The sequence below is a fragment of the Vigna unguiculata genome, chromosome 11 (assembly GCF_037176805.1).
Source record: "Vigna unguiculata cultivar grain cowpea cultivar isolate G323 ecotype 2 chromosome 11, ASM3717680v1, whole genome shotgun sequence".
Lineage (NCBI taxonomy): Eukaryota > Viridiplantae > Streptophyta > Magnoliopsida > Fabales > Fabaceae > Vigna > Vigna unguiculata.
The window spans coordinates 45,776,921-45,795,177 of NC_140802.1; the positions used below are offsets into that span (position 1 = coordinate 45,776,921).

An 18,257-nucleotide genomic window follows, 5' to 3' on the forward strand; every position below is an offset into this window, starting at 1 on the left:
TAAACACAGTAGAGAAAATCAATTTGAAGTATTTAATAGGTATATAATCAAACATTGACTTCACTTCGCTCTTTGATAACTTTATGAGAAACATTAAATATATATTGTAGGAAAAATAATTATCTGATAATTTTTTTTTAAAACAGTCATATAAAAAAGTGTGACTTAAAGAAAAAAAGGTTTATGATCTTATCCGAATCTCAACAATATTCTCAACAAATAACATTTCAAATAATTTAAGAAAAATATTTTTGTTGAATGAAAAATAGAAACATTAGATAATTTTAACTACTACATATTCTTATTAAATATGGAAGTAGTCGAATGTTTTTTTTATAATTGATTCAAAAGCTACCTTAGTTAACCACCTAACTCTCGTTAGGTTTGAAACATAAAAAATTGCATGAGGAAAAAAAAAGAACAATTAGATCATTATCACTTGCACATAATTGCAGAATGTGATAACATCACTATTTATAGCACCCTATTTAATTGTAAACCCAAGTTGGGGTTTTCTATTGTAGCAAAATAAATACAAATATAAGACAACAATACTAAATAGAGAAGTAAATATATCGACCTCTTACATGAAACTTTATTTGGTTTTTTCTAAAATAAAAGATAGAAAGATGGTCCCGTGTAAAGCAACTCCACCACACCATACCTTGGGAAAAGCAAAAATGATTGAGTGAAGTCAGATTTTTCTATTTTTATTACTTTGTCTTTCACTAAGCATGTGCATGTCGAAGAAATAGAGTTGTGAAATTGAAAAAAAAAATTACAATTTACTGATTTTTTAACTTTTAATTTTCACTTAAACCGATCAAGTTTAGTTTCTTCCTAATTTAGTTATTTATTATTTTTCGGTATGTCATGTCTTTAAAATGAGTGTATATGAACAAATTTCTCAAAATTTTGTGTTTTGGAATATGAAACTATGTTACGATTTAGTTATTAAAAAACTTTCAAGAGTGAAAAAAGGAAGAAGTATTTAAATTACGTTTGACCATCTCGAAGTAATGTGTGACTTATTAAATGTACTTGAATAATTAATGATCACTAATTTTGAAAATTTAAAATATATTAAAATAATATTTTTAATATTCAGCAAATTACAATACAAAAAATTCATAGAAAAAATTGAACTCAATTTCCTCTCAATTATTGATTTAGTTTCTTCAATATGATCCTTTTGACCAGTGCTTTTCTTTTGTTAATTCGATTCATTCTTCGAATATTGGTATTTGTAATATATATGGGGTAGTTCTAGTTATATATAAAATTATTGATTAGTAATAAAATAAAATAAAAATATTTGATTGGGAAGTTGATAGCAACAATAACAACGTTAAAGAAATGAAGAAGTGATTGGTCTTGGTATTCAAAATATATAAAAGTTTTGAAAGTTGACAAATCAAAATAAAAAGGAGACTTTTGAAACTTTCAAGCCCTTATGCACATGTATTAAATGACTAAGATGACATCACCTTTCATTAAGCTCGTAACTAAAATTATATGTCAAATTAGGTCAACATTTTACCAATAATTTTCTTGGGTGAAATTGTGTCAGCATTTTATTAAGAAATATATTTACATATCAAACAAGTTTATTATCGACACAGAAAGAAAAGAGAGAATGAAAATGATAAATTTATAAGTCACATCATACTATAAATGTGAACTTTAATTTTAACTCGTGAGTTAATTTAGTTTACTATAAATTTGAATTTGGTAAGTCATCACATTTACACCTATAATAATAAATTAATTAATAATAAGTCGGTTAAATAAGTCAATAATAATAATAACAATAATAAATAACACCGACATTATAGACATATTATACATAATATATTAATATTTTAATACAAAACAATGCCAATTTAAGTCAAAAAATTCAAAATAAATAATAATCTAGCTTCTCTTGTATTTTGTGCTCTTAAAAATAATTCAGCAACCGAACAGAGATAGTAAATTTATAGTTTATGCATGCAAACATCAGATTAAACACAAACTATACATGCAAACATTACTAGAAAAAAAAATGATTTGAAGAAGAAGAAATTTACTCAAACAAAAATATAATCAGATTAAACTGTCATAAATTCTACTTCCTCCTAAAATAAGCCTTGTAATTGGATAAAAGATGAGATGAAGTTTTGAGATTTTAGAGAAAAAATAAAAAGGAGGTAAACACGATCTAAAGAATAGTATAATATAAAAAATAAATTGCTCAATAGTTAAAAATTCTAATTTATAGTTAAATATAAGATAAAAGTTTAATCTCTATTATGTTTAAATTTCATTTCAGTAAAAAAAGAATTAGAAACATATTTAATATTTTAGAAATTGTAAAAGAACGCATTCTACTTTCTTTCTTTGTCGTATTTATGAATTTATTTTTAAAAACAAAATATCCAATAAAAGACAACAACTTAAAAGAGAAAACAAATGTAAGCAGTGAAGTGACTGGAAATTTTAAATAGCTACTTCACATAATTAGTTCCATCGTCCTTTAAAAGCTACGACAATATTTAAACTTAAAAATTATATTATAACTAATTTTTTATTTTTTATGCAATTTAATGTAAGTCATTAATTTAAAAAAATATATTAATCAATAATCACACTAAATTATGTTAGAAAATAAAAAATAAAATAAAAAATAAAAATCATAATATCATTATCCAATATTTAAACTTAAAAAATATAAAAAGATAACAAAAAATTGAGATAAAGAAAAAGAAAACGATATATTGAGAAATCTGATTTCCATAAGCCGAATTCTTAGACGAAATTATGAAAAAGGGTGAGTGTCTAAACAAATATTTTGAGAAAATTAATATTTAGATAAAATAATTTTTTTTAATAAAAATGTGGTAGAATATTTGAATAATGTGTTTTTAGTAATAATAATAATAATTTATAATTGATTCTGTGAACAAAAAATAACAGGTTGCCAGTTGTCACTTGACGGACTTAACGGTGAAGAGACGGGTTTGTAAAAACACTGTAAAAGTGGAACTGTAGAGTGGAAGCAAATCCAAATCCAATATCTTATCTCATCGTCATCTTCTTCTTCCTCATATACCCTTTATTCAGAATCACTCAAATAAAAGTAACAACACTGTTCAGAAAAAATAAAGACATGGATGGGTTTCAAATAGCTCTTCCTATTGTCGGAGTTGTTGCGGCTGCAGCTGTGACCTTCTATGCAGTCAGCTTTGCTGAGCTCAGAGAGGTACTTCGTTTCTTTCTTTTACCTTTTTCTCTATCAACACCGTTTCAAATTATTTCTTTTTTATTTCATTTGCAATGTTAATTCAAACAGAAATCATTTAGAGATTTGGAGGAATCTGAATATGAAGATGGAGTTTATAGGCCATCCCCTAGCTCCCGGGAGAGGCGTGCCAGAAGACAAGCTAACAAAAACAATAAAAAATGAACCTTCTTGAGATTGTGTTTAGATATGAGTAAGAAGTGTAACTAAATTTTCAACATAAAACACTCTCAAAGGTTATTATTATTGTACCTGGTATCCAAACAAATTTTAAATTGTGTCTCTGCTTTTCCCTGGTTCATAGTGTGGTGGAATTGGTTTTACTTTCTGATTTTCTGATAATGATATTTTAACTCACTTTTTTTAACTCATATTTTTATTATTCTTAAATTATTACATCACATCATTATAAAAAATTAAAATAAATGATTTAAAGATGATGAAAGTGATGGATTAAAAATAAATCAAGAAAAGTGGGTTAAAATATTATTGAGGACCGTTTTTCCTTGCGAATGATATATATACTTGTCTATTTAGTTTGGTTGCATTTCCTTTTCTTTCGTGTTTTGTTCATTAATTCGTATTTATTTTGTGCCGAGTTTTTTTTTTTATCAGCAAAATACAAAATATATTTAATAGAACATTTGGAATGATTAAAGCTTTACAATTTTCTGCCGTAGTTTGGTTATTTTCAGCGTGAAAAGCGATGATATTATGTGGTGGTAAGTGATGTGATTTTTTTATATTGCAGATTTAGCAGGAGTTTAAGATGTACTTGTTAATAATACGCAGAGTGCAGATAGACATTAGCGTGCTTGATTTTACGTTTCTTATGGACCAAAATTTCGATAAAAAATAGATTTAACGTACAAGTTTAAATTGATAGATGCCGCGCCAACGAAAAGCTACTTTATTGCCACCATTGAAAGTGTTATAAGGTAAACCTTGTGTTTGAGGATAATACTTAAATTGCAAAACTTGGATTGATGCATATATTTAGAGTCACCATCTTCTTTTTGCCATCTATTGACCTATACTTGTTTTTTTTCACTCTCTAGGATAGAGAACAAGAGCAAGTGTAAGGACTTTTTAAACAAAAATTATAAATAACATCAAAATACTAATTAAATTCGTAAATATGATAACGATAATATTATTTGTATAAAATTTTAGATATTTCAAAATATATAAAATGAAAGTTCACAAGCCATGGTTACATTCATTTACTGTTTAAGGGTGTGTTTGATTCAACGTTGGAGAATTAAATCAATTCTCTAACGTAAAAACAAGAATTAGTTACTTCTCATTCAACATAATTTTTTTATTCTTTAATTGATTTTGGAAACCAAATACATACAGATTATGTATTAGAAAATCAATTTTAATCAATTTTACATCAATTTGATGTCAGAACCAAACACGCACTAAGACAAGTCTTGTATAAATTCTCCTTTATAAAACAGAAAATTTAATTTATTAATATTTATTTAAACTCATTTCTTTAACTTAAGTTAATTGCATAGACAAGTGAAATTCAATGTTTACAAGATTGACATTAAAAAATTGTGAATAGTTCAAATAATACTTTACATAAATTTTATCCTGTCTTTTTCTTCTTTATATCATTTTTAGAAGTAAAATTACAATTAAATACTAGTTAATAATCTTAAACCTTTTAATTATACATAAAGTTAAAACCATGTTAAACAAAAGCAACGTAAACTTATTACAAACTAACTTCTAAAACTAAGTATAAATTTAGCTTAATTTGAATGCCATATATTTTTACAAGCCCCTCTCAAGTCCTTCCCCGTCCACCAATCGTAACATAGACGCCCAATAAAAGTTCAAAACCTCCATAAAATCTCAACGATCACAATATCCAACAATTCACAACACAGAATCTCACATGCACTCAAATTCAAGCCGGGTTCATTCTTGGTATAAAGGAGGATAAAAAAGCCAAGAAAATTAAACTCTAACGCGACTTCTGGTTCGCGCTTTTATATGTGCCCTGTTAGTTACTGCAGATCACTATAACTTATTTTTAATGGTAAACGCACAAAACACCCTTCGTATCGATGTGTTGCTATTGCTTTTCACAAAAAAAGTGCGCACATCTTTTCCCTTCGTACAATTTCAATGGCCTGATTGCCATTTGGCTTATAACTATATTTTCTACTCTTAAAACTATTGATGCTTTCAACTCATTAATGAGACGAGGGTCCATACTCGGTTCAATGTGGAAGCGTGTAACGACCATTATTATAAGCAAATAGCTGGAAAATAAGATAGGAAGCAACTAGGAAATCGATTTACTTACATTTACAATAAAGAAAAGGTTGGAACAAAGTTTAATTAAGTTAAAATACAGCATTTAATTCCTTTTAACCTGAAGGTGTGCGCAGGAGAATTTATTATACCATCATCTTGCTAAGCTACTTGCGCTGAGACTTGAGCTCTTGCACCTTCTTTTCCGTGTCTTTCAAAGCTTTCCCATAAATACTGATTAACTGAGGAAAAACATTGAAAAGCATATAAAACTTCCAAAAAAAAATAATTAAATTAATATTGAATGAAGTCCTCCTTAATTTGATGAATGGCAAAAAAAGATGGAAAGGTTATCTGTGAAGTTACCGTTTCAACTTCTTCAGGAGAAATAATATATGGTGGAGACATCATGATGTTATCTCCCGCTACACGAACTAACATCCCATGCTTCTCACATTGAGCTCCAAAATAGGCACCTACACCTGTAGTCACAACCAAAAAATATGCTCAGATGCACATAAAACAGCATGCTCGTTTTACTCATATGTACTATACCACAGTTAATAATCTACAATAAAAATAAAGTCGCCAAGATATAGTCTATCCAATTCATCATATGATCTAATAACGTATTTTAAACATGTCTTGTGTAGATTGCTCAAGTGTATTAAAGAACAGTCTTTTACTATATTATTACAATTTAGATCACTAGAAAAGGATAAATAGACACGTTGAATCAAGTACGTTTCAAATAGGGATAGATGAAAAATGAGTATTGATTTGAACCTACCCCATTCAGGAGGAAACGGATCATTAGGTGATTTGTTGTCTGTGAACTCGGTGCCCAGAATCAAGCCAACTCCCCGTATCTGCAGATACCATAATGTAATGTTTGTGATAATACATTCTATCAACCACAAGCTTAAAGTTTCCTAGCAAATAATATACACCTCTCCAATGATGGGACTGTCAGAAAAAGCTCTTATGCCATCTTGGAACCTTTGGGAGATCTTGTTCACCTGGTCAACAATATTTCTTTCCCTACAAGGAAGATGTAAAATATGATCATACTCCATTGACGAAGCATTACTTTATACCATGATATATAAAAACCTTCATAGCACTTTTTAAAAACAAGAAACAAAAGAACACACTTGTAGATTTTGAGAGCTTCAATTGCAACAGCACAGGTTACGGGGTGTCCAGAATAAGTAAACCCATGAGAAAATGAACCTAAAGTAAGCAAACGTGTCAGAATACTAAGCCTGAAGATTTAGTGATAATTCTGATTAATGAATGAACCACCATACCAAGTTTGTTACTTTGTGCGTATATAACTTCTGAAACTTCTGGACTTACAAGCACAGCTCCAATTGGCAAATATGAAGAAGACAATGCCTAGAAGTCAAGCAGAAAAATGAGAAACATTGTACAAACTTCTAAAATATTAGGAAGACAATCTGTACTGAGAGCTGTTTCATGTTTACCTTAGCCAGGGATACAAGGTCCGGCTTAATGTTGTACTTGTCACATCCAAACATTGTCCCAAGCCTTCCAAAGGCACAGATTACCTTTAAAAGAGACATATAAGATAGCAATTACAATGGAAAACTGCACAACAGAATACCCTAAATAAACAGTATATAAAGAATTACGTAAGTACCTCATCGGCAATAAAAAGAATGTCATACTTCTTGACAACAGCTTGGACCTGCATAGGAATTAATGTTATTACATTCTATTGGTTTTGGACAAGGAGGAAGAGCGAAAACAACATCAATTAACGTCATGTGCAAAAAGAATATCTTAATTTGAGTATGTAATTATCAGTAGATAAATAACAAATTTCTAAAAGATCTTAATTCGAGTAACCAACCTTGATTGTTTTATTTAGCAGCTATAAGAATATAATAGTAAAATATTTATTTTGCCTACCCTCCTCATGTAAACAAGCAAGGAGACCCAACACTTTTTCTCATTTAAACTAAACATACTCTGTCCCGCTCAGCACTCTTCCTTTTCTTCCTCGCCAATTCAAGGAATGTGCACATTATTATTTTTTTTTTCTGTTGCTTCAACATAAAAATATAAACATCATTTTATTCTATTTACTATTGGATATTCTAATATAGACTCCAAAAGAAATCATATGCACAACTTAAATCATTCAACTAGGCAACAAAAAAAAAGGACACACACAAGTGATCAAGGAAAAGATTAAGATGGAATGGAATACAACATGATAAAAATGTATTCCTTCTCATTGTATTTACCTCTATTTTTCTTTTCCAAATCGAGAGTTGGGATAACAATTTTATTATTTATCAAGAATCTCACCATTTCAATTATTTCCCTGAATAGAATGAAAACTTTTCTTTGCTCCATCACAGAATATCCAAATAATCATATGGTGTTTTTTTACTCGACTCCATTATTTTCCAATGTCATTATACATTTGGACTCTAGACAAGGAAAATCATTGAAAGAAAGTGTATTATTAAATTGACAGAATATTTAAAAAATATACAAGTTCTGACACTAAAATTTAAAAGATTTCATTAAGTTTTAAGTCCCTCATAATAAATCTGGATATTTTCAATTGAGTCTTAAATTTTTTGATTCTACTAAGCACTTGAAATTTTTGTGGTTAATATAAAATGATATTGTAATTAATGTAAAACGACTAGTAACTTTTATTCTTTTCACTAAAGTGTTGGATGATGAGTTCATCATGATCCCTTATGGCTTCCATATCATCGCCTACCGTGTTATCCAACACATTTTCAATGAAAGTAATAAAAGTTATCGTTTTATATTAACCACAATATCTTTTTGTATTAACAACAAAACCTCATTTTCTATAACAAGTGGAAACAAGTAAACAAAGTGATGAGGCAAAATAAAAGTTAATCATCAGTTGATGAAAAAAATAAACAATAGGGACTCAATTGAAAAATATAAAATTTTTGAATATTCAACAGAAAACTCAACTAAAAATACTCAAATTTATGAGAAACTTGAAATTTAATTAAGTTTATTTAGAATTACAGTTCTAGCGCTAGAATTATTTTACTAATAATTTTCTTATGTTTATAAAACTTAATTTAGCAATCATTACACTATAAAAAGTACTTCATAATAAAGGTGAACCTATCAGCCGGTAGTTTTGGAAAGCCAATAGACCTGGTATTATTCTCCCATAAATTAAGATTACGAGGATGGTGGGAGTATGCTTAATTATAATTAATACATCATATACCCTTCTATTGGGACAGGGAATACAGATGAAATGTAGTATTAGTGCAAGATGCATTACTGGGCATCCATCCGGTTGATGTAGAGCATATGAAGCAAATATAAGGACAACATACCTTCTCAAAATAAGTTGCTGGTGGAGGTATTACACCTCCTGCCCCCATTACAGGTTCAGCAATAAATGCCGCAATCTGTGATAGTAAAAAAATAAACATTTAGGTCAGTAAAGAAATCAATGTTCCAGTAGTAGAAATCATTTTTCCTGCATATGAACGTATTACTGTATCTGGTCCCTCTTTCAGAATCAGCTGCTCTAAATTGTTGGCCAATCTGGTTGAAAATTCTTCCTCTGTCTCACCTGAAATGTTCATAAGCACGCATAATATATATTATTGTACCTTAAAATAAATGTCTAAAATATTACTAGAAACTTGCCCATCCAAATGGCAACCTGGAAGATGATACCGCCAGTAGTGTGGACAGTCAGTATGCAATACAAAAGGTGCTGGCAAATCAAATTTCTGATGAAGGGCCGGAAGACTGAATACAGTGTTGATAAATTGAATAAAGATTTATTTAATAGGAATAACATAAAACTGTATACTACATACTAATTTACACAAAAAATAGTCTTTTGAGTTCATACCCGGAAAGACTGGCTGCTATCAATGTTGAACCGTGATACCTGACAAAAACAAAAATACACTATATTATGCATACTTTCAGCAATACAAAGAAGACAGCATGGTTTGAGATGTCATGAGTACGATTTAGCACGAGCTATGAACTTCTTCTTATTTGGCCTTCCAAGCGCATTGTTATAATACCATACAAGTTTCACCTGAAATAATACATGCAAAGTTGAAATATATCTAATATGTTCTGCATAAACTATATACTTCAACAATATCTTTACAAGACATGTACAACATTTGCCTTCTTTTTCTATTAAATCCTGCATAAAGATCGATCTAATATTTATCTAATAAACCACATTGTCATTGACAAAATATTTCATTTTATCTTCAAATATTTTAGGTGCTTGATTGATCGGATTTTCCCTCTTTGTGGTACCTGTTGCAGGCGTTGTATGTAGTCTATAGTAATGATTTTAAGCTTTTAAATTGCAAGAAAAAGTAGACACATTCAAAACATCTACTTTACAATTAAATGAAAACTTCCAAAGAAAATGAGACTGTGAAAAGGGAATAATAATCTAACAAACCTGAGTGTCATTGGCTTCTGATCCACTGTTAACAAAAAAAGCTTTTGCCATTTTTTTGGCCGTGAACATTTCTAGGAGTTCCTTCGCTAGTTCCTGTATGTGAAAATATTATATATATATATATATATATATATATATATATATATATATATATATATATTAAGTACATATCAAATGTAAGTTGACTATTACAATATCAAGTATCAACTGTGTCATCACAAGCAGTTCATCATTATTTCCTTGAATATGTAGACAGGTTAAAATACCACAGCTTCATCCCAACCCCCCACACCCAAATGGAAACTACATCCTTTTGAGACATGCTCAAATTACCTCTCCCCACCATTAGAAATGAAAATGTTTGCTACACTTTAGTCCATTTGAATTTAAACAATCCTATTAGTGGTGAACAAATATAAAAAATCGTCCCAAAGGCACTTTTTCAACTTTCAGTGGCAGCAAATATTACTAATATCTTTGAGACTTCAAAAAATGCAACAAAGATTTTTACCCAGAATCTTTATTTTATCCTCTAAATCCTGCTATAAGAGAACTAAATGAATACCAGAGAAGGTACGGTGGTTCGATTCCAAAAGGAATGGTAAAATGGCAACTTCTTTAATTGTGCGGTAGCAGCATCAACAAGGCGTGACTCACTTCCCCCTGGAAAATAAAATACGTTTCATTTCAGATAAAATACTTCAATGCCCCAAAATATATAGCAAACAAAACGTTTACACTATTTATTTGTAACTTATAAATGTGAATATAACCCCACAATTTTAGTGAGTATCTGTATATTTAACAGATCAAAGTTAATAAATATTATAATCGTGGAAGTTAGAACAACTTCTAACAGATCATTTCTTATAATTAATTAACTCAAAATATATGTCTTCCAAAACCCTGAAGTTTCATATCTAGGGCATTCTGCAAAAGTAGTCACAATGGTTCGTCCCTTGTACTTGTTGTCAAGATTAAAAAGTCCAGATCAAATATAGGGAAGGAGATGGATCCCCGAGAAACTTATAGAGATAATGTGGTGGATAGCTGATTAGAGTATGCTAAAATATCAAGAATGAGCTAATTTTATAGTAATACTGCTCTCAAAATGGAATAAGAACATGAACCGGAAGAAATATACCATTCAGAAAAGATGAAAAATAAAATAAATAACTGCAAAGGTAATAACATACCTAAAGCGGTGGCCCATAAACCAGCAAGTGCGTCAAGATATTTCTTCCCATTAGTATCATACACATAGCTTCCCTGAATCCATTAATCGGGAAAATAACATAATTGAAAAAAAGTTATCATTAAATCTTTCAAATAAAAACAGAGGGAACCGTGATTCCCTAATTATATCACATGGCAGTAACTGAAAAAGAAACAGAAACCTTGCAAAAAAGTTCACCTCTGACTTTTCTATAACCAGAGGATGCAAATCAGTAGACTGCCACCCAGCCGTGAAAGGTGCAAGCATACTATGGCCTTTGAACCTGTGAAAATAGAACTATTTCAGCAATTTTACTCACAGTACCCATATAAGACTATCAAAATTTTAACTTCAAACTAATTTTTCATTGTTTTGTTAAGCAAAAGCTAAAGAGTCCACACATGGACTCTACAAACCAATATACTTTTAACTTTCAGTTATTATAACCACGAATAACTCAAAACAATAATCTAAAGAGAAAAGAAATGCATCTGGTAATGCATTCAACATATTCAAGATTGTATCATAATCATAAACATTGACCCAGAGAGATGTCCCAGCCACTCACTTCTCCCTCTAGATAATAAAACGGTATTTCAAGCATCTATTTTAATTCAATTAGCTTGAAATCTAAAAAGAGGCAACTAGTACTACGTCAGCATCATATTTTAATATAAAGAGCAATGATTTTCACATTGAGTTCTAAGGCACACACCTATTACGATACATGCAAGACAGCGATAGGACCAATACAAAGGTAAAAATGAAAAAGTGTTGACGTAAAAGAACTACATACCCTGGACGACCTTTCACTTCATTAGCTGAATCATCCTTTTTCAAGGAAGACTCCGTGCTATTTGATCTAGACCACAAGGTAGCCTGAAGAAGATTTTCCTGAACACCTCTGGAAACAGCAGCATATGCTAGAGATGAAGCATTCTGCAAATTGAAAGTAAAACAAACATCACAAGACGAGTTCTGAGTAACAAGTAAGACTGCTCTTGGACAATCCGTTTACACCCAAATGGAATCAACAAATTAGCATCATGATAGAATACCATTACGAATACAGAAACACAATGAGGCAGCACATTTCAAAATTCAGGACTACAACCATCAGAAAATTACTAAATTGCTTGCGTTAAAAAGTACAAAATCAAAAATGCCTTTATAAATCTAATCAGCTACTCTAAACGACCCCAAGGCAGCAGCTCAAACCGTGATGATATTCTAAAGATAGAAACAGAGAAAGGCGATTAAATTATGAAAATCTGACAAGAGTGACGAATATTGAATAGGCACCTAAAATATTATACGAAAGCGGGCCTTCGTTCAAATACAAGTGCAGACGTTATAATATTAATAAATTTTCATTTTCGTAAGCTAGGATCCTGTCCAATTTCACAAATCTTCGTCATCATTGATATTCAAAAATTATAAAAGTAGTTTAGCGTTTGTCACGATTACACGTCCTAAATCCTATTGCACACACAAGTAAACAATAACAATGAACGACTAAGAACGCCGATAAACTAGATACGTTTCATCAATCTAATCCATAAGCACAAATTAGTTTCGCATAACCAGAACTCAGAATCTAGATAGGGGAAAACGTATAGTGCAAAACAAGAGACGAAAACATGAGCAGATTCAATTAAAACCAAAAACGAAGAGAAAAAACAAAAATAACTCGTGCCTTAGTCCTCAGAGTGGATCGGAGGAGCGTGTTCATGGTGCCTGAATTGGTTGTGCTCTATCAGCACCGAAACTATGGAAAATGTTCAAAACGCGAAACAGTGGGAGTGAGAAGAAGATTTATTACTGAAACAGAAAAGTAGTGATCCAATATTAGTGGCACGTGTAAAGTTCAACGTTGTGGTCTCTATCGTAACTCACGCACGAGCGAAACGTTGAGCTCGGTGACTCCCGTTCAACCAAAATTGGTTTTATTTTAGGCTTTTGAATTTATTATTAGTATTTGTTTTGTCTGATTTTCTTTCATTCGTGGTAACGAAAAACAATGAAGGGCTGTTTGTTTAGTAAATTCATTAATTTGTGACGACGAAGACGCGATTACGTAGAAGTTCTTCTAATTGTTTATTCGGTCCCGTGAATGTGGACAAGTGATCCAGTACGAATGTGCACGTGTGGGACCTACGTTTTTAACTTTTCTTGATACAGACCTACTTTTTAATTTGATACTCAATCACTTCTGTGATAAAAAATAAATAAAATTCATTCATTCCAAGAATCTGTACTGTTTACAAAATAATAATGATATTTTAATTTTTTTATCTATTTTTAATCCATCATTCTTATTATTTTTAATCATCACATTATATCATTTAAAAAATTAAAATAAATAATTTAAAAATAAGAAGAATGATGAATTAAAAGTGAATTAAAATTGGATAAAAAAAAATAAATTAAAATATCATTTTCATAAGATATATATATTCGAACAACTATCATATTAGTAAAATCATCTATCGAATATTCATGGATAGTAAAGTTAAACTCGCGAAATTGTGGTATTAACCTTTAACCTATTACTCATTTACATGATTGATAACCAAAAGTAGTTGAAGTGTACGTTGGCTCGTTTTCTTGATCAAAACTTAAAAAGTTCTACTTTGATTATAAATTAAACAATTTGTATGTCTAATGTAATTTATAAAAAATATATTTAAAAATGTTATAAAAAAGCAATTTCATTTTTTTACTTTTCCTTAAAACTCCGTATAAAAAAAATCTCCAAACATTTTCTACATCATTAAAGCTATTGTGGTGTTTGGTTTGGCTTTATTTCAGCACAAAACAAAGAAAACGATAAGATGAGGACGTGTCTGATATTTAAATAATTCGCCAAAAAGAGAATGCTTTATCAACAGTAGCACAGACCGGACATTTATTTTAATTTAATTACTAAATTAAGAGTTCAAATGGGTGAGAATTAAAAATTAAGAGTTTTAAAATTAAGAAATTACAACAAATTTTAATTTAACATAATAATCAAGTATAATTATATTAGTGAAACTTAGGCATAAAAATTCAATTCCTAAACATGTTAGAAAAAGTCAGGAAAGAGTCAAATATTTTAACTTGTTTAGACATCTTCGGCATAATAAAACCTCACATAAGAGAATGATGGGTGGAATGGTAGGGAGACAAAGATACTAGTTTACAAAATTAATATTTATTTGTTATTAAAATATTTATTATTATAAATAAAAAGTTATAGTTGATTTTTAAAATTAGCTAACATGTTTTTAACAACTAAAAGAAATTTTTCATTAAATATTAGTTATTTAGAATTTAGCTATCAAGATGAGTTAGTTTCTAAATTAGTCTATAATTAATTAATGACCAATTATAATTTTTTATTTATAATAGTAACTATTATAGATGTGACATGACAAGATAATAATCACATCAATACTGATAAATTTTGACCAATAATTTTAAGAGAGCCAAACTTTAAAAAGTTGTATTTAATATAATTCAATTATAAATAAGTTTTATATTTTAATATTTTTCATATTTTTCATATTTTTCATTCATTTAATACTCTTCATACTTGAAAACGTTAACGTTTTCTTGTATCGCGTTCACACAGTAATTAATATCAACTTCTCACCTCTAACTTTTTGAACCTTAAGAAATAATTTTCTAATTGAATAATTAGATTTTTATATCATGGCTTAAAATCTAGGTATGAAAAAAAACATGGAATATATTATTTTTTCTTTTATATTTGTAAAATATGATACACAGAAGACTCGTGAAATAAATAAAAAAATAATGTTAACTATTAAACTAATACTTCACTATCAAGTGAGATAAGATAAATGTTTTTTTTTTCAACAATAAGAGAAAAATATGAGTAGTGAAAACAAAAACAGTGAATTTGTGCCTAATTTTTTTTTCTTCAAAATGAAAAAATAAGTGAAAAATTAGTACAATAAATGAAAAGCTCAAAAAGACAATAAAAAATGAAAAAAAAAATATTTAATAGATATTTTTATTCTTTACCATATTTTATTTTATTTCTTTTTTATTTATTAACACTAAATGTTATAAATATTAAGCTTTATAAAAGAAATAGAAATATACCTAATTTATTTTTCATAATTTTTTAATATATTTTATATATAATTTTTTTTTTAAAACTTAAAAACTTTTTAATATAAATAAAAAAAAAATTGTTGGGGCGACGAGGTATGCACATTAATCACTTAACGACTACGTTACTAGATTAACCAGAGAAGTTAACGGCGACAATTCAATTAAAAGATTAAATCTATTGAAAATTTATTGAGAATTCAATAAAAAAATTCTCAAATTTATTTATGAGTTACTTAAGAGATAATTAAACCTTTAGATTTTAATAATTCATCTTTTTCTTCTTTGACATGCAAAGATGACAATGTCAGAAAAAGTGTAATTATTTAGTGGTCCCATATCAACACTAATTCATCGTACACATTGTATGTTTGTGTTATAAAATATAAATATTAATGAAATTAATCGAAAACGTGTATCCCACGAGTTTACATATTAACCACTTTCGGTGGAGTTGCTATCTCATGATTTTATTTTATTTTAGTGATGGTAATTTTCAATTATATGTTTTCTATTATTACGACAAATAAGTATATTATCGTAGTAGTACGGATTTTTAACGTAAAAAATAATTATTATGTAATTAGTAAATGGGTTTATATTTAAGTTATTGATGATTATATACGGATCAATAAAAAAAATAATTTATGTTATATAAATGAGGTGTAAGTTTTATTTTACAAATTAACTTGAAAGATTGAGTTAAACATGAAAGAAATATATACAAGTATTTGAAGTTATGCAAAGTATGAAACACCTATTGCCAATTTTAACTATAAAATGTGTTTTAAAATGTTCACAACCTTTTGTTATACAATATAATCTCATGATGTAAGGTTAGATAGCATGTGAATGATGATTGAATGGTTTAATATTTTTTTATTGGTTTAAAGATAAAAATATTAATTTGGAAACATATTTTTTTTACTCCATCGCGATAAACTAAAATATTACAGAAGATAAAAAAATATTTAAAAAATCTAAAATAGGAAAAAAAACACTTTAAAGAGTAATATTTTTATGAAATAAAATTTTAATAATTGATTTTTTATTTATAAACTTTTAAACTTAAATTTAACTAATAATATATTTTGTTAGACAATATTTTACTTAAACCACTGTTTTTTTTATAAATAAATTTAACTCGTTTTCCATATATATCATTAACCAATTTTAGTTTTTTCAATTAACTCGTAAATTGCAATTTCTTTTCTACTAACTTATTTATTATTTTATCGAATGCTTTTCAATATAATTCTTAACATGTATCTTCGTGTTCTAAAGACACGCTATTATTTTTATTGAGATAAATATACATGGTATTGAAAGTTTTTTCTTTTTTCTTTTTCAAAATAAGCTTTGTATATGACGTAAAATATGATCGCTTTAAATTTTTTAATTAAAACAAAAAATTAGCTACAAATAAAACATCATAAAAATATAAATTGCTTATCTTTTTATTATTTAAAATAATGAGATCATTTAAATTGACTCGGTTTAAAATAAGATAAGATATCATAGGTGGAATCTTATCATTAAAGGTGCTTTTATTTTATAAGGAAATTATAACTTTCATTCTTAGCTGTAAACTTATATATGTTTAGTCTTATTTGGCCGCTCATGTATTTAAAACAAAATAATAAATTAGCTTTTTATGGTACTCAAGAGTTTTATCAACAATAAAGGCAAATGTCAGAGCACAATAATTTTTTCAAAGTTCTTGTATGAATCAAATTTAGAATGCATTAAAGATATTTCACACTTGTTTTTAAATTGAAATAAAATCATAAAATAATAAATAAATAAAACACATAAAAAGATCATCACGCTATTGTTTGATTATTACAAATTATTATACATGATGATTTTGATGTAATAATTATTCAAGAAAATTATATAAAGAATATTTTATTCATTGACAGTAAAATACCCTACACTGATAATATATATTATATATTAAAGGGTTAAATAAGTTTTTGTTTTTAACTTTTAATAAATTTTTAAATTTTAGAATAATTTAGTCTTTTATTTTTTAAAATACGTAAATTTAGTCATTTTAATCAAATTTTATTAAGTTTAGTTGATATTTCAAATATATTTTTGACTTAAATTAAAGTAAAAATGTGTCAAACAATATAAACAACACTAAATTCTAAGAAAAAAATATATTTAACTCTATGTTAAACTCTAAAATCTTCTTTTTTGTTTGAATTCGAAATTATTGTGTCATATAGTTTTTTAATTAAAATATTTGACTAATTTTTAAGAAAATTTAGATTATATACGAAAGAATGTGACTGATGACTACTATATTATTATTAATATTATAGGAAGAAATTAAGTAAATATTTACATTATTTATGTACTCTTAAAAATACCACCAAACTTTATCTTTTGACTTTTCCATTAGTCTTATTTTGACTGTATGAAAGTATGAAAGGTAACCTGATATTTTTGCTCGGCCAAAGATCGTGTTCACGAATTTAATTTAATGTAAAAATTGCTACGTTGACTGTAAAAAAATTTAGAAAGAATCAACACATATGCGATGTTTTAAATACACTTCTTAGCTGAGATTAAAGGAACTTTTGATTATTATCTTTTACATTTTTCATTTGTTTTAATACTGACTGGATTATGTTTGTTTGCTCTATTTAATAAAAATAAGTTGAAATTGTTAATAAAAACATATTGGATTCAGGATTTGTAAAATAAGGAAAATTGATAATAATTAATATTTTTTATCATTAATTAAAATTCGTTAAAAAGTAATAAAATTACATTCTAATAATTACAAACAATTTATCATGCACAATTACCATATATGTCACGATATGTTTACTTTTGACATAATAAAATACAATATGTAATATATATATATTAAAAAA

The 18,257-nt window shown here is 27.8% G+C and overlaps 2 protein-coding genes across 2 annotated transcripts; one reads left to right on the plus strand and one right to left on the minus strand.

The window, feature by feature from the left end:
• Positions 1-3,023: 3,023 nt before the first annotated feature.
• On the plus strand, positions 3,024-3,581 carry LOC114170477 (uncharacterized). The gene is made up of 2 exons (XM_028055964.2): positions 3,024-3,241; positions 3,332-3,581. The coding sequence occupies exons 1-2, from the start codon at positions 3,149-3,151 to the stop codon at positions 3,443-3,445; spliced, it is 207 nt and encodes a 68-aa protein (XP_027911765.1). The 5' UTR covers positions 3,024-3,148; the 3' UTR covers positions 3,446-3,581.
• A 2,002-nt stretch (positions 3,582-5,583) lies between these two features.
• On the minus strand, positions 5,584-13,176 carry POP2 (Pyridoxal phosphate (PLP)-dependent transferases superfamily protein). The gene is made up of 19 exons (XM_028055458.2): positions 12,944-13,176; positions 12,044-12,186; positions 11,446-11,530; positions 11,228-11,300; positions 10,597-10,694; positions 10,032-10,124; positions 9,574-9,647; positions 9,453-9,491; positions 9,258-9,346; positions 9,088-9,164; positions 8,923-8,997; positions 7,215-7,262; positions 7,039-7,122; positions 6,862-6,949; positions 6,706-6,784; positions 6,502-6,592; positions 6,342-6,420; positions 5,918-6,033; positions 5,584-5,793 (listed from the first exon to the last, which is right to left on the minus strand). Exons 1-19 carry the CDS (start codon positions 12,977-12,979, stop codon positions 5,719-5,721), a joined length of 1,542 nt encoding a protein of 513 aa, XP_027911259.2. The 5' UTR covers positions 12,980-13,176; the 3' UTR covers positions 5,584-5,718.
• Positions 13,177-18,257: the final 5,081 nt, after the last annotated feature.

What these genes read in the sequence shown, in the direction of transcription:
- LOC114170477 (XM_028055964.2), top strand. Translation starts at nt 3,149, where the DNA reads ATGGATGGGTTTCAAATAGCTCTTCCTATTGTCGGAGTTGTTGCGGCT. An exon ending in GCTTTGCTGAGCTCAGAGAG is followed by an intron (nt 3,242 to 3,331) that starts GTACTTCGTTTC and finishes TAATTCAAACAG; the next exon opens with AAATCATTTAGAGATTTGGA.
- POP2 (XM_028055458.2), bottom strand. Translation starts at nt 12,979, where the DNA reads ATGAACACGCTCCTCCGATCCACTCTGAGGACTAAG. An exon ending in TTCATAGCTCGTGCTAAATC is followed by an intron (nt 9,492 to 9,573) that starts GTACTCATGACA and finishes TGTTTTTGTCAG; the next exon opens with GTATCACGGTTCAACATTGA. An exon ending in TGAAAGAGGGACCAGATACA is followed by an intron (nt 8,998 to 9,087) that starts GTAATACGTTCA and finishes TTACTATCACAG; the next exon opens with ATTGCGGCATTTATTGCTGA.